At 34.8% G+C, this 17,330-nt stretch overlaps 1 protein-coding gene and 1 long non-coding RNA gene across 2 annotated transcripts in view; one reads left to right on the top strand and one right to left on the bottom strand.

Moving 5' to 3' along the window:
- Positions 1 to 5,587, bottom strand: part of LOC138332033 (uncharacterized) — a 21,398-nt gene extending 15,811 nt beyond the window's left edge. Inside the window, exon 1 of the long non-coding RNA XR_011209758.1 lies at positions 5,254 to 5,587. This is a non-coding gene — a long non-coding RNA (uncharacterized lncRNA). The remainder of the gene's footprint in view (positions 1 to 5,253) is intronic.
- LOC138332031 (organic cation transporter protein-like) overlaps positions 1 to 17,330 on the top strand; it is a 25,703-nt gene extending 8,373 nt beyond the window's left edge. The window contains exons 2-11 of the mRNA XM_069279968.1: positions 641 to 788; positions 1,335 to 1,560; positions 4,060 to 4,163; positions 4,302 to 4,456; positions 5,841 to 6,009; positions 10,506 to 10,715; positions 11,102 to 11,328; positions 12,461 to 12,642; positions 13,632 to 13,783; positions 14,069 to 17,330. Coding sequence (XP_069136069.1) covers positions 643 to 788; positions 1,335 to 1,560; positions 4,060 to 4,163; positions 4,302 to 4,456; positions 5,841 to 6,009; positions 10,506 to 10,715; positions 11,102 to 11,328; positions 12,461 to 12,642; positions 13,632 to 13,783; positions 14,069 to 14,156 — 1,659 coding nt within the window. The 5' untranslated portion in view covers positions 641 to 642 and the 3' untranslated portion in view covers positions 14,157 to 17,330. The remainder of the gene's footprint in view (positions 1 to 640; positions 789 to 1,334; positions 1,561 to 4,059; positions 4,164 to 4,301; positions 4,457 to 5,840; positions 6,010 to 10,505; positions 10,716 to 11,101; positions 11,329 to 12,460; positions 12,643 to 13,631; positions 13,784 to 14,068) is intronic.

Below are 17,330 nucleotides of genomic sequence, written 5' to 3'. Positions count from 1 at the left end.
ATCCACGATACTCCAGGGGTTCCGATCAATTACGATCTCTACACCCCTGGACTATCTCATAGTAAAACTGAAGCCAGCCCAGAGGAAAAAATCTGAACAAATCACTGGCCTGCAAATATATCCTTTGAAGACTACAGAGTGAGCGACGCCGAACTTCAAAGCCACATAGCCACCACAATGTACCGTTATACGACTCTTTTAATGTACATCAAAGGACTAAATTACCTGTTCTGTTCTGTTGCCTCCAGTTTTACTATGAGATAATCCAGGGGTGTAGAGATCGTAAGTGATTGGAACCCCTGGAGTACCGAGGATGAGGCGATGCTGAACACAACCATAGGAGAAGCCTTGCTTCCTTTTACATCATGAAAGTCCGATGTTCTTACCTCGGCCTTTAAAATACAGTTTAATTTTTATATAATCTGCATTAGTTATATTCCATAGTAATGACAAACTCTTCCTAATATGGTAATTTTTCAATATGTATTGCATTGAAATATATTATGTTACTCACAAAAAATGTTTATACACTTTTTGAATTGTTTATTCTACCATTGTCGTTAAATAAAACATATTCTATTCAAAATGAAATAAATAAAATGTAGATTATATTTTATCTTTTGACCGTTGACTTGATCAGCAATGTCAAATCTAGAGGACATCTTAAAGAAGATCGGGGAGTTCGGAAGGTATCAGATATTTCTGTTCCTCCTGATGTGTTTGCCATCTATCAGCAATGGCTGTTACATGATGGCGCTAGTTCTGCTGGCCTACACCCCGAAACACAGGTACGTATTTAATAAAAGATACCAATAATATCAACCGCATTACCCTAGTCAATCAATCGGTAACAACAATTAGTAGCTTACATTTGAGATTATCGACATCTCCCGATAACTAATTTTGGAAATCTATGGATCATATCAGGAACTTTAATACTGGTCTGTATTATCATACCCGGAACATTCTTACCGGTATTTGTATCATTGACACCGGCTGCTCCTACACTTCAACCTACGTATTGTACCATCCAACTGTTGTCGCCGCTGTTTAGCTTCTTAACATTTAGTATCTTACTAATACTTGAATAAGTTATTCTCATGAACTCGAGTCATTTGGTTTGAGTTGGTTTTGGTAAATTTTTTAACATTTAAATTATAATATTTTGTTTCAACAGTGTAAATCGTATGCACGAAACCGAACCTTTTGAATCATTTAGGTTATAAAGGTTACGCTTTCTCAATTTTGTACTGGAAAGCAAAATGCAGATCAATAACTCGTTTCACACTTCGTTAGATTTTATTTATTTATTCATTTACTGTTTATTTTCCCAGGTGTAAGATCCCCGGCTATGACAATGATACATGGACTGTCCAGGGAGACTATCATTCCAGCCTCATCAACACCACAATTCCCGCCTCGGACGACTCATTCTTTAAATACGACAGGTGTCACATTTACACACAAACCGGAACCGGAAACACGTCATCGGTATCAATGGAAAAATGTTCGAGTTGGGTATATGACCATGATACCTTTGATGAGACCATAGTAACACAGGTGATTTATATTCTTTAATTGTCCATATTTAATTTTTTATTAATGATCCATGTATAAAATATCAAAATTAAACTTCCCATATTTCTTTTCGGACTAATTTACGTACAACATGAACGTGGTACCCGCGTTACTATTGTTTCTATTGATAATTTAATGACGCTAAAAGATGATACCGCGCGTTAAAGTCATTTCAGCGGGAAGATTACAAAAAGTTACGTCCCACACCACTGGAGATACTAGTCCAATCTCTCCCAGGGTGCAAAGCGGTCCCCACAATTTCACCTCTGTAAACGGCCCAGCGAATTTTCAAGATTTTTGAAAAACGTATTTCGGAAACATACTACATTCTTTAATACATATTGTAAGTTTCCTTTTGTATCCTTTCCTATAAACGACTGTCAGTTCTGACATAATACAGTTTGATCATTCAATATCAAACCAAACAATAATGGATTCTTTTGCGGATACACTATAGATTTACTTGTAAGTAAATAGTCACTCGAGGTCAACAGACGGTTAGTTCGTGAGCGTTGACGGAGAGGTGAATGTGCAATCAATCCCAGGGTTCATTGTGGTTTCCAGATTCATTGAAATTGTGGGTACTGCTATGAACCCTGGGAGATATTGATGCATAAACATCTTTGGGTATTATGTGATAGATGAATGACATGTAGTCTCAACGCTATCACTTTCTTTCATATCTGAATATTTTTCTCCATTTATAACGCGGGTTACGCAGATTTCTTTAAACCTCAACTACAAAAAAATCTAGTAAAATCTGCATAAAGACGTGACTTCACATACGGAAAATTCACATACATGCTATCCTATACTCGCAGTTTGAGATCAATAAATAGATTGTCTCATTGTTCCGTAAATGAAGGTAATCCAGTAGACTTGTTTACGTGTATACAATTTAATTCTTTTTTTCTTTTAATGTATATGGCCAATTATCTTATCACTAAGTAACCCTTGAGCTCCTTTTCCACTCGTTCCACGAATCAGTGTATTTATACTGCAGTAAGTCAATAAATCGTGCATGTTTACCCTACACTATATATCAAAGAGAGAGAGAGATAAAATGAAGGAGAAGAATTGTTTTAAATCTCTTTTTTTATTTTTTAAACTTTTAATGTAGTGAATAGCAGTTTATCTAGCGAGAAGTGAAATGGAGAGAGAGGGTGGATAAAAATAAATTTGAAAGAGAGAGGAGGAATAACATTAACAATAATTCTTCAATGTTAATAGTCATGAGTATTTGCTATCAGATTGTTAAACTGGATACAAGACCCTAGTACATGTATGTGTTACGGGGCAAAGTGCAAATGGTAATACACACCTTTTAGTCTTTTGTAAGGTGCGGGCATGGTATCACCTACCTGAGGATATGCTAAGCAATGTATTCATTGTTTAACAATAAATCTAACGATGTTATCACTGACAGTGAAGTAATTTGAAATAATCTTGACATGCTCTATATTACAATCTTCCAAAATCTATCTGTGGTAACGACCGCATTGATCTTAATGGCCATGTAAAGCATTTTGGTTAAAATTAAACTATGGGGTATAGGTAATTTTATAACTCAATCTATTAATATGCTGGCAGTGGAAGGGTAATACGACCTTACAACACAATACTCAGTAAATAGGGTTATATCTACACAAATTATAGTGGGAATGTTTTTCAATATTGCATCATTCGACTTTGGACATCTTAATGCTTTCCTTCCCAATATCTGCAGTTTAACTTTTGGGTTTTATTTCGTTTTGTTTTCTAGAATAATGTCCAACCTCAGTCTTTGATGAGAGATTAGAAATATTTATCTGATTAGGGGAACCCAGACATTAAGCGACAACAATCAAAATGTCAGTTGTTGACAAGTATTTATTTCAATCTGCCACCATCACTGGTCCGTCAAATATGCATGGAAACTTATGACGTCATCAACAACGTTAACGACGCATATAATGGCGATATTATGTAATTCATTAGTTCTGAGGATTGTATTCTAAAAGTCAACCATGAAAAACCTTCAAATTGCAAGACTTATTGGTATAACTCCGTTTCTTTAGACAGTAATTCAACTAAAATAAAATAAAATATTAGCATGGTCAGGAGGTGTGCAAGCTACGTGCACGCACCCTTATTGTTCGAAAACGTTAACTAACATGACCAGCATTTTATGGCTTCTGATTGGTCAAAATTTGAATATTGCCTGATTCTAGTGAATTGCGTGTTAGGGGAACGCCATTGTTGCAATGGTATTGAAATAAAGAATTCTTATTGGTCAAAAATCACATATTGTCTGATTTCAACGAAATTAAGCATGTTGAGATTTGACGAATACAATTGCACCGTTCTGTTTGGTCAAAATTCAGATTGCAGCCGATTTTAGAATACTGGTATACATGGATTAGGGAAGCCGAACACAATGATAAACTGCAGGAAATGCAATTAACACTTGTTTGCTATATAAAGTAATGATATCCTTTACAGGGGGACCTTGTGTGTTCAGACGAAATGAAGCCGGCGCATGCTCAGATGGTATATTACTGTGGTGTCCTGGTGGGCGATCTGTTTTTTGGCATGTTATCAGATAGGTTTGTGTTTTCAAAATTTTCTGTCTTTCTTCCAAAACATTCGTTTTAAGTCGACATTTTGAAACCGATTTTATTTTACTTTACTTAAAATCTTACATTGGCTTAAGTTTTATGTTAATACTATCTTTTCCTATTCAGTATTGGTAGAAGAAGGACGATATTGATTTGTTCAATAATTCTGCTGATTTCATCCGTATCGACTGCCTTCGCCCCGGAATTCTACAGTTTAACTGTCCTGGAATTCCTGGTGGGCGCATCCAACCATGGCCTCTTTATCCTCGTCTGTGTTATGGGTGAGATAACACAATCAACATTACGCCATTACAGAGTTCAAAATCAATAAAATCTTGTTATTGCTTAGCGTCGTATTATGACATTTCCCAATATAATTAATTAATTAGAAAGAAACATTTTCAAATATATTAAATGAAAATAACTTCATATTACAATTTTAAGAAAATGATGTTTTCGAAGACAAATTGCGTTTGTAAAACTGCTAATGTATCGGAGCTTATCAGGTTTTAGTGCTCTAACGTAGATGTATACATTTGTATGGGGACACAATAGTTTCAGATTTAGTCCTTCTAAAAGCTGAAAATTAAATTTTAAAAGGATACATTCGAGATTAAAAAAAATGATAAAGTTTGTTTTGTAATTCGTTTCTGAGATAATCCCTTGCGTTTCTAAGGACGGGCAATCGCCATTTTGTTTTAACTCAGCTTGGATACAACACCGGGTACCGACCCCTATATAAAGCGCGTGAACCACACACACACGTGCAATCAGTCGAACGCTTGCTGTTCAAGGTGTAACAACTAACACCTGGCCGGCTCTAGATCTACTGTATAATATACCAAAGACGTATTTACGTGTAACGCGAGGCCGTGCCATAAATTGTTAGTACGTTCAATGTTTTCTCAAATAAAGTTTCAAAGAACCATATATAGATCTATACAGTTGAATAAAAAGTATTGAATTAATTCATACCATCTTTCCACGTGCGAGATCGATTTTGATTATTACATAAAAGAACGCGGAAATTCTAATTGCAGATAATATTGTCAAACTAAAAAATAAACACTGAACTCACCTGACAAGGTTTCATTAAGTAAAATTGTCAGCTAGATCCCAAAATATGTCAATTACGAGCTAATAAAACACTACAATATACACTAGATATTACACGTATAAGAACACTTGTGTCTTCGGTAGTTAATATATGGAAGAGAACGTCACTTGTTCGGTACAAGTGGTCACATGCACGTGACCAGTCGAGTACATCGGGTACGACAGTATACATGTACGTGGATATAAGTGGACGAATTATTAGTAGGATTTATATTCATTTGTGTGGAAAATTCATTTTGTGAAACATCTAAATGACAGCTTCGAGGAGTTGACATAAACCCAGTCCTACACAGATTTACAGGTAAAGGCTTTGTTTAACTGCTAGATGTATATGTTCATGACTGAGCGCACGTGTGTCGATTCACGCGCTTTATATAGGGGTCGGTACCCGGTGTTGTATTCAAGCAGAGATTAAACAAAATGGCGATTGCACGTCCTTAGAAACCCAAGTGGTTGTTTCAGAAACGAATTTTGTATTGTGTACGGAAGATTTATATTATATTTACTTGAATGTTGATTTCACGTACTAATCTGTTGTTTTTTCCACAGGGATTGAGCTGACAGGTCCTAGAAAGCGGATGTGGGCTGGAGTACTGATCCACTTCTTCTTTCCTATTGGACTTATGTATCTAACCGGGGCAGGGTTTATCCTGAGGAACTGGAAGACCATACAGCTAGTGGTGGCTGTTCCGTGTGCAGTACACATTTGTTTGTACTGGTAAGTCTACACGTGGCCTAGATAAACACATATATACGTAGCAATGTGTATGCTTTATACATGATTAACACACAATTAAGGCGCGCGTATCAACATTGCAGTAGTTGAATTACTTTTCCTGACATTCCAATCGGATTACATTGACCTTTGTTATTATGATAGAAAGAAATCTTCCGATTGGATAATGTTCTGTTGAGTATGGGATCCTGTTATTTAATTTGATATCCAATTTGCAATCAGATAAAATTGAAATAAAATTTTAACGTATTTAAATATCAAAATTTGAATTTTCAGATATTTTTCTGCAATGGAATACTTTATTTTGTTGAATGCAATCCCCATGCTTCTTTTCATTTCAGAATATTTCATTGGCAGGATTATGATAAAGAAAATGTAAATTTGGCAATATGCTACATGCCAATACATGTCTTCTCTCTCCCGAGTCCTTGATTTGTCACCAGATTTCACTGCTGCAATTGTTGTGGCTCGTTTGTACTTATGTTCTGGGTTAATTCAAAACACTTGATTAATCAGCAGCATAATGAATCAGTATGATATCGTCCAGGTCAACATGTACAAAAAATATTTATATAACCAAAATAAAGTTATAAACCCTGCCTTGCTCCCAATTTATAGGATATCAGATTGATATGTTGATTATTTTATTGATCAATTGCAATTTCATGAAGTTCAATTGTATCATTTCAGGAAAAATCCATTAAAAGGTAAAATATATTCGCGTAAAATATCAAAATAAAATAACTTCATAAAGATGTGAAAGATTTTATTTATATTAAAATGACATTCACCAAAACATCACATTTTCTAGCGTAGATAGATAATATGAAATCTTATGTTTAATTCTGAATTACGAAATACCAAAAAGAAGGTTAAAATAGAGGAAATCAGATAAAAATAAAAACCAAACAAATTATAAAATGTGTAAGTTAATACTTCAAAAGAGAAATAAAATTAACGTTTTTGTCGGTATTAGGTAAAAATTCGATGGAGATCAGTTTACGCATTTTGTCAAATGTTTTGAATTAAATTCAAATAATCTGCTTAGAGTTTGTATTGGATCGAGTCTGAAGGTTACTGAATACACCAAATTGCAATTCATTTTTTTATTACAATGCAAACATTTTATTCTAAATTGATTTGTTTACAAATACCAAAAACGGTATTCCATACCATTATCACAATTCACTAACTTTCAGATTATTTTTTTTTCATATTAAATGTATCATTTTAAACTCATAGAATGTTTTGAAAAAATATTGAAAATATATTGAATAAAATTTAAATTAGAAAATTGGAAATACTCTTTTGGTGTAAAAAATATTACAAAAATATTTAAGTACCTGCTTGTGAAAAAAACTAAAACAGAAACAAATCAGATTATTTACTAATGTAACAAAACTAAAGACTTCTATGGGTTTAGACTGTAATAAAGCAATGTTGTCCAAAAGATAATTCCCGAACCAATTTTATTTTTCAAAAGGTCATTATTTTCAGACGGTAGATAGTTGAGGGTTATTCAATGATTATCTTCTTAAATCTTGGCGATGTGTGTCTATGAATTGAGCTGAAATATTTCCGGACGCTGGGCAAGTTCTCCGGGAGAGCTACCCACGCTCAGGTGGATTTAGCTAATTACCATCAGGTAACGATAACCACAAGGTAATTGGTTTACAGGTAAGATAAGTTATAACGCAACAGGTACTGCTCGTTGGTAAGTATCATTTTGTACTGAGTAGACACCACAACCAGTGCTATTGTTTCGGTAATAACTGAAGTTATCATTTCCTATTACAACGACTGCATATTAATACCGATTTAAATGGCCTTCATATCTAAAGAAGGTGGAGGTGAATGTAATATTCTTTTTACACAACCAGTGAGTGTTTCAAGTGTTACATTTCGATGACTTGTACGATGTTTACACTGGCACTTGATATTTCGATGACTAGAACGATGTTTACACTGTCACGTGACATTTTGATGACTAGAACGATGTTTACACTGTCACGTGACATTTCGATGACTAGAACGATGTTTACACTTCCACTTGACATTTCGATGACTAGTACGATGTTTACACTGCCACTTTCATCAGGCAAATGACCAGGCAGCGTAAGTATAGAAATGTGTACGAGTTGACTTCGAAAGAAAAGTCGTTGTCAATTTCGGCACCGTCGCATAATACCCGGTCATACCTACGTGTGGTGATCTATGTGGCTACACGTCACGATTTAATATTGGCCATATGTATCCAGATATTTCTTTATCTGACGATTTAAGATATTCCTTTCCCTTTTATATTGGAGTTTTCCCGATCGATCACATGGTTTTCCTTCTCTGTGACATAGTATGTAAGATAGTAATTTGTTGATCTGGTACTCCGACTGCGTCCTTTCTTGACTGGGATTCCGCATCTTTCCAGTTTTCATTCAGGCGGACCCCAAAACGTCCTCTTCTTTCTCCCATATAGTGATGTCCGGAATATGGAAAATCTCCCTGTTTTCGAGTCGAAATCATAATAAACCATAGTGTAGACACATTTTTTGAGATAAAAATAGGTTTCTAGCCGATTTTGAGTTTTTCTGTATATATAATGCATCGCTGATTTTGCATCCAATGTTGTAGAAGCATTAGGCGATATATTTACATCAGGTGTTTTATCCTAATGATGTTCTAGGATGCTGCGGGTTGTGGGCGTTTTCAATGCTGTTGTTAAGCCGTGGCCACGGATTTTCCTCTCAATGCCTTAGTTGATATACCTGTGATGTTGACACTGTTTTTCATTGCCATAGTTATGTGGTTCTGCTTTTCAGGTTTGTCCTGCTATTCTTTGACTGATTACACAACTAATGAGAAAAGTGCGCACTTTCTTATGGAATGGATGGTGCGAATTGAAGTTTCTTCTGTAAGGGCCTTATATATATACACCAATACTCTACGGTATTCGCCTACTTCTTCCCTAAAAGGTGTTAAGGAAGGGTATGGTGTCGTAGGTTTCTTCTTCAGACTGGCATCGATGGTGTTAATAGGGGCAGTCAGCTTCTCTTGTAACCTTTCTTGATCCATGAACAGATTTGTCACAATAGGTGATGGCATATGAATCATTCACTGGTTGCATAACAAATACCATTGCATGAACCATAATTTTCCGATATGAACAAAATGTTTGGAAAAAGAAAAAAAATGAGGTCATACATTGATTAAACTTTTACCATATAGGGGTTCTGGTGTGAAGTCTTTTCATCTAGGATATGTGTTAATGTGACTTTTGTTTCAGATAGCCTTTGTAAAATATCGTTAATTAACCAACGCACCTGCTTCCCACACCATTTCATCAGTTTAACTAGACTTTCTCTAAAAAGCAAAACATGGAATGTATACTAATATAATTCATTCAGTTTAAAATCCTCTATCTTAAATGCTATTATGTTGATAGTCAAAATATGGCCACGGGAATTGGTTATTTTGCAATATTATGAAACAATGTATATTTAAAATAAGTTTTATCATATCAATATTCGTTTAATCTGATTCAGCATTGTTTTTCAGTAAGACGATCATTTGGACATTTCAACGTATAGGAATTAAATGCATACTATTTTTAATCCTTTTGGTCAGTAAAATTGAGAAACGCAAAACATTTTCTGCAACGGCATTAACTCTTAACGATTAATAATCCACTAGGATATACAAGTGTTTTAAAACCATTATAGTCATTACAAAGCCGTCATTACGTTGACGTAAAACATAAACAAAAGTGCGTCATAATCATTGAAACAAATGTAATTATCTAAACACATAAACAGACATGGACATACTAAAATTGTACACAATCTACTGGTACAGATCATGTTGTATATGTACTTTTGGTCATTGAGGTAGGATTTCCTCTTTCATTTTGAAATTAGATGTGCTTTTGTTCCGGGCAATAATCCAAAAATGAAAAACATTAAAGCACATAAATTAATGTCACTTCATTATGCTTACACAAATTACAAAAATCTTTTGTTAATTAATTAAAAATAAAAACGAAACCTAAAGATAAATAACATATTTAGCTGTGAAAATTCAAACCTCTCCTACATGGGAGGCCGTCCTTACATAACCCAAGCTATTGATAGCACAATAATCTAATTAATCTGTTCGGAAATTTGCATTAAATTATATTAAACAACATGTCACAATGTGTTAATTTGAAAGCGCGTGAATGTTAGATGTTTCTTTACGAACACACAAATCATTTAAAATCTTTATTTCACAATATTTGTCTTTACTTCATTCGCCCCGACACCTATACGCTTGTATGGATATTGTATTTGTTCAGGGAACTAATACCTTCGTATATGTAAATTAGTTTAACAAATAGTGTGTTAACATTATATGCCTTGATATTATAGATAATGTATCATTTTATGCCATAAAACACAAACTGGAGGCCCATAAAGTTGAATTGGTTATCGTTCTTTGCCTTGTAGGGTAATACCGGAATCTCCGAGATGGCTTATCAGTCAGGGACGTTACAAAGATGCGGAGACTATACTGAGGAAAGTTGCGGCAAGAAACAGGAAACCCTATCCCGAGAAAATTGATCTGAGCCGGGTGGAAAAAGTGAAACCGGGACGAGTCTGGCAGCTGTTTACATCAAAGACTTTAGCCTGGAGAACATGTATCATATTTCTGAATTGGTAAACCATCTCCTTTCATTTTTAGCATCAATTCAATAGAATATATTCTGTTATCACATATTACATTAATTATCTGCCTTTGCGGGTAGGTTCTGATCGTGACGTCATGGGTTTGCGAGTATAACGTCATACTTTTCGGAGAAAAAGACGTGAATTGCGCCCACAAAATAAATACGTCACAATGGATACTTAACCACAAAAGAGCTAACTCTGTAATACATGTAATTATACCCGGAACTCTCATAAATAAGGTATATTAATAGTGCCATATTTCTGTCACGATGACAGACAATTTTCATCATAGTATTGGTATTTTGACTTTGTTTTGTTTATATTCACCAGTATTATTAAACAAGTTTTATTAAATCGAAATTCTTTATTTCTAGGTTTTCAGTTTCGCAAATATTCTTTGGGAATACTATACATATGAGCAATCTTGGTGGGAACTTTTACCTAAAGTTTCTCCTGCTGGCGGTAGTAGAGTTGCCTGCAATCGCAGTCACAATAGGACTATTATCCAAATTTGGACGTAAAACTGTTCAAGCTTTCTTCATGATACTGAGCGGAGGATCGAACCTACTGACTATCTTTACTGTTCTGCTAGGAGGCGAAGGTATCAATTAATAAGGTTTTACTTCATCAAATCATTCATAAAATACTGAAATTCCACAATCAGATAGCAATATTATAATCTAAATTCTGTAATGTGTACATATAATTCAGAAAGTTTTATCTCACTTTTTGTCCAGCATGTACATCTACATCATGTGCACATTATTTTACTAATAGTCATTTTTTTTACTACCAATACGACTGCATGTACTTCTTTTTTATTACATTTTCGCAGAGAAAATATAAGGTTTTATAGTGACTTTAAATATTTTCTCTCGCTTTTGACCAATCGGAATGCAACATTGACAGGGAAAATATCATTTTTGTTTGTTACATCATTAGTTTGTGCACAAACCCACCATTATTATCCTCTATATCTCGTCATCCTCGTCCTCCTCTTCCTCCTCGTCCTCCTCCTCCATATTCTCGTCCTCCTCCCCTCCTCCTTCTTTTCCTTCCCTTTTCCCTTCCTCCTCCTCCCTCCTCCTCTCCCTCCTCCCCCTCCTCCTCCACCATCTCCTCCTTTTCCCCCTCCTCCTCTTTCTTCTCCTGTTCCCTTCCTACTCCTCCCTCCTCCTCCCTCCTTTTCCTCCTCCTCGTCCTCGTCCTCGTCCTCCTCCTCCTCCATCTACTCCTCCCCTCTTCCTTCTCTTCCTTCTCCTTTCCCTTCCTCCTCCTCCCTCCTCCTCCCTCCTCCTCCTTTGTCTCCTCCTCCTTCTCTTCATTCACCTGTTCCCTTCCTCCTCCTTCCTCCTTCTCCTTTTCCTACTCCTCTTCGTCCTCTTCTTCCTCCTCCTAGGTCTCCTCCTCCTTCTCTTCCTTCTCCTGTTCCTTTCCTCCTCCTCCCTCCATCTCCTTTTTACTCCTTCTCCTCCTCCTCCATCTCGTTCTCCTCCTTCTCCTCTTTCTTCTCCTCGTCCTCCTCCTCCTCATTCTCCTCTTCCTTCTCTTCTTCTTCTACTTCTACTTGTAATGCAACACTATTGTTACTATTACTTTCGTCTTATTCTGTTTCTACTACTACTTCCACTTCACTTCTACTACTACTACCATTATTACTACACCACTTCAAACTTTGTCCTCTTCTCTGTTTACGTTTTCTACTCCTCCTACAAAATTGTATTATCTTTCAGATTTCGAGGCGTTTACAATCGCTCTATGCTGTATAGGTAAGTTAGGATCCACTGGAGCGTTCGTTGTCATTTACATCTTCTCCAGTGAGCTGTTCCCGACAGTGGTACGTACAGGAGGGATGGGTGCCAGCTCATGTGTAGCACGAATAGGTGGAATGTCAGCTCCATATATAGCTAAACTGGTATGTAATGGTCAACACAGACAGCAGATACAAATGCAGTCATGTTATGATATTACGAATTGTCCTCGGTATTTCAGGGGTTACTATCACTGTCGTTATATCCACCACTATATAACGTATCAAATCTGAAGACTCTCTGTGGGAAACAGATGTAACATGTAGTTTGGTACTTTGATATTTATTAAAAGAATCGAATAATGGTACACTGTGGTTGACTGTGTGGCTTTTGAAGTTGGACGTAGCTCTCTCTGTAGTCTTCAAAGGAAATCATTGCAGGCATGTGCTTGGTTCAGATTGTTTCTCCTGAACTGCCTTCCGTATTGCTGTGACATACATGTATAGCCCAGAGGTGGATATGATGACAGTGTTTATAACCTCTGTAGCATTGCAGATAATTTGTAACATTATATCGGTAGGTGTATACTGTTTCCCCGCGTGTAGTTAGTATTGAGATTCAATTTAATTGTAAATACCATAGCATCACTTGTCCATCACCAGAGTCTTTCACAACAATTTTGACTTGAGACTCTTATTCATGAGCAAAATTGATAGTGGTAAAACATTTCTGATTATTTCCTGACATGATATGTATCGCAAAATTGTAGTAATTATGTTCACATATTAGTAGGCGACGCAAAACAGTTTTAAGATATCGGAGTTATCTCCCTTAGCATTATTGATCAAGTTTAAGTTTTCTAAGTTTTGCTACTCAAAATTATGCATGGGTAGTATCTGACATGACTGGAATATCAGTTTGAATGGAATCATTCTATTATTGTCTATAGTATACCCAGCTTTTTGTACTCTAGTAATACCAATACTTTTACAAAGTTAAGTTTATCATTTGCTTAATTGTTGCACTATCAAACGCACTGCAAAATATTTGGAATAGCTTGTGCTCACATATTTCATGTAATACAACACATATCTTTAAAACAATAAATAACATAGGAATTCAATAATGAGTGTGAGAATATTCTAATCCTCAGGGCACGTTGGTAGGCAGCCATTACGGACAGGCGCTCCCTCTGGTGATTTTCGGCTGTGTCAGTGTGACAGCTGGCATTTTCACGTTGTTTTTGCCGGAGACTGTCAACAAACGATTACCAGACACAATAGATGAAGGGGCAAGATTTGGAACGTATGTATATATCTTCTTATATTTTTTCAACAGTAAGTATGTAAATTGTTTAAGACCTTTCGTCATTCTATGAAGGCGTCATTTTTGAGTTTTTTTTCTTGTTATTGCTTTTAAACTGATTACTAGTAAACAACAACTGTCTGTAATTCATTGACAAAAGAACAGTGATATAATGAATGGTAGACTAGAAATGTTGGCCTTCATATCTCTTTTATAAGGATTTTAACATATTTTAATCATAATTATATAAGATCTATTTTAAGAGAGTAAATTGTTATTTTTCAGATCACGGGAAGATTTGAACGTTTGCGTATCTGCTGTTGACTTCTCTGATGATTCGGAGGAGACTAAATTCCCTCCCCCAGAGGACTAAACACTTCTTTGATGGGATGATGAAAGGTGCTAACAGTCATTCACAGCAACACCTTCGATTAGAATTGGTTCCAAATTGATGTGTTCCATGATCTTTTTCCTACGAAATTTGGACATGATATTCGACATGAATATTAGTTAGAATATTTTTCGTATATATGATGTATGTTACTCAGATTCATCTTCACTTGGTAGCTTGATCGAAAAACTGTGTACGTTACGTTCTCTTTCAAGTTTGACGTTATGCCAAAATACACCGGAATATTCAATGAATGACTACCCGTAAGAATGTACTTCTCTGTGTAAAAGTGTTAATGAGCTAATTAATTCTATATCGGCCCTGTTAACAGTTAGGCCGATGTATGTGACAAACGACCAGTATAACAGAACTTGCACATTATTGTTTTGCGCATACAGAAAAGGTGCATTCACTGTGATTTGAAATATAAGGGCATTCAGATTATTTTTGACTATTAAGTTTAAAACAAAATTAACGTATATCGTCAGTACAATGTATGAGAACATTTTTTTCAAAGCATTGCGAATAGAGATTCGAGAAATTAGAAGTAGTTTATGTGCATTATTCGGAATATATATAAAACATTGGTTTTGTACTAGAATATGATCTGCCTAGTGATTTTAGTAATCATTCCTGTTTCTAATTAACCATTTCAATTTCTAAGAAGAAGTACATCACCACAAAAATCAGACCATCTATCAATGAATGAAACTGAATTATACGCGATGTTGTGAACAGATCAATGGAAGAAACTTGATTTGATCGACTAAATCGATTATCTGATTTATATAAATGGTTGTCTAACACAAAAACGTATTTCTTTTCATGTTAAGATAACACTGTTATCTTCATCACAAGTAAATGACCAGTGTGGCGTGTTTACAATGAGGAGGTATGTTTGTACGAGATGGTCCATCGGCGCATCCGCAAAGAAAAGAATCTCCTGAAGGCGCAGGGATGTCTTCAGTGATTTTAATGAAAAAGGGAAATAATATCGATAGTATAATGTTATATTCCGAAGTTAATCCTTGTGGCTTTGTAATGAAAGAAAGTCATGCATGGTAACCCGTGAATACATATAAGCATTATGTCATGTCTTTCACAACGCGGTAATAACTCTAAATAAACACTTAAAGAACAATTTGATGTTACTGATTCGTTTTGATGTAATTAGCATTATGCTTTTGTTTGCTATCTTATGCGTAATCAATCAGAAACTTGAGACCATTAAGACATTCTTAATGCCAAATACGCATTTCCAATGCTAAACCTCATATGGTATATCGTTTTTTTTTTTTTTTTTTTTTTGGGGGGGGGTTTTTTTTTTTGTTTTTTATTATTCGAGTTTTTAGTTAAAGATGATCCACCGCCGACTGAGCATAAATGATAATTTAAACAATGATCGGTGTTTAATCGTGTATATATATATATATATATATCTTAATTACACAAAAAATTATTTTAGATATTTAGTTTGCTTTCGATGCATGCGCAATCAGTACTGCATTCCATATAGAACATAGCGCCACAGAATTTTTTTGGGATGCAATTTATCATTTTTAACATTTTTGTATTGAAGTAAAAATTAGAAGCTCAAATGTGTCAATGTAAGTTCTGTAACTGATGAAAAAAACTAAATCTTCATAGCATTCCATTTTCCTTACACATCATTGTATATAACCAAGAATACATGAAGAAAAATCCTATATTCATATCTAGAATATTTTATTTTCATATTTCAGCATTTATAACCAGCAAAACGTATCATAAACCCCGGAATGGAAATACTTCCGTGAAAAACGTTTTCTATAAGCTCTTCATTGTTCATTTTATGTGAGAGTTGATGAAATTGTCCTTAGGGGGTTTCCAATGTAAATCTTGGTGAACAAAAAATAATCGTTGAAGCTTAAGTCGTAAAACCGCATAAAAAGCGCAAACATAGGCTTGGTTTATCTTACCTAATATCATATTAAAAAAGATATCAAATATTAAAGACGTTTTTATATTCAAAGTCTGAAAGTGTCGTCGTACGTCAATGGCGAACGATTTATTGTCAACGGTGATTTATGTACTTAATAATAACTTAGGTGCTTAATAATGCGTAATGCATAACTTTGAAATGGTAATTTGCTTATTTTTGTTAAAAAAAATTGTTCTCTTACTGTATTAGTTTAAAGGGAAAATGTAAAGTACAAGTCAGATCAGAAGTTTTTTTTTCTTTCTAAATTTTTTTTCAGTTAAAAGCAATTACAGATAAATAAATATACAATCCTATTCAACATTCTTGCCTTATTTAATTTTCTCATAACTATATAATTAAATTATTTTGCTTAAACATTACATTGATACGGCAGTACAGAGGTGACACGAAAACAAAACTTTTTTAATGTAGGACAAAATTAATTAAATTTTTGTAGTGTGATTTTTTTTCTTTTACGTGCATAAGTATACGCAATACTTAAGAAATAAACAAAACAATGATCTCAGCTAATGATGCATTTCATCAGAATCGCAGCTGGCAGCTAAGCCATTTAATCCATGAAAAAAATCAAAGTAAGTAATAAATGCAAGTTATGTTGTCAATATCAGTATCTTTCATACATTTGCACATGAAATGATACAAACGCAAATGTCAAGCAATTAATGCGCAAAATCATACCTGGTATATCACATTACAAAAGATCCCTTGCAGTATATGAACGAGCTGTTTAGTAAGTATTGTCATTAAACGGAAAACAACATACACTTTCAAATAAGAAGGTTTATTCCATATAGAATTACATATACATCTTCTGCAGATATTCTCTTTAACCTTTCCGAAACGAGTTTTAATTTTTAAAATAGGAATGTAAAACAAGATCGATAATTTTGTAGAGTCGTAAAAGTTATTAACTTACCGTTACTTACCGTTAAACTACACATATCATCACCTTCTGAACAATTATATGAAGATAAATAAAACGTTAATTTTCATAACGCGGGTCGTCTTATGTTTCCCGCCGTCGTCCTAAATACCGCGTGGTAGTTGACTACCACTGCGCCGGCGTAATGACTCTCCACAGTTATCATATATTACGCAGGAAATCTTGCATATGTATGATGTTGTTACCTCAACTTAGGCCATCGGTATACATTTTCTGATGTTAGGAATATTTT

This window comes from Argopecten irradians, chromosome 9 (genome assembly GCF_041381155.1).
Source record: "Argopecten irradians isolate NY chromosome 9, Ai_NY, whole genome shotgun sequence".
In the NCBI taxonomy this organism is placed as follows: domain Eukaryota; kingdom Metazoa; phylum Mollusca; class Bivalvia; order Pectinida; family Pectinidae; genus Argopecten; species Argopecten irradians.
This window is presented reverse-complemented; position numbering and strand designations above follow the sequence as displayed.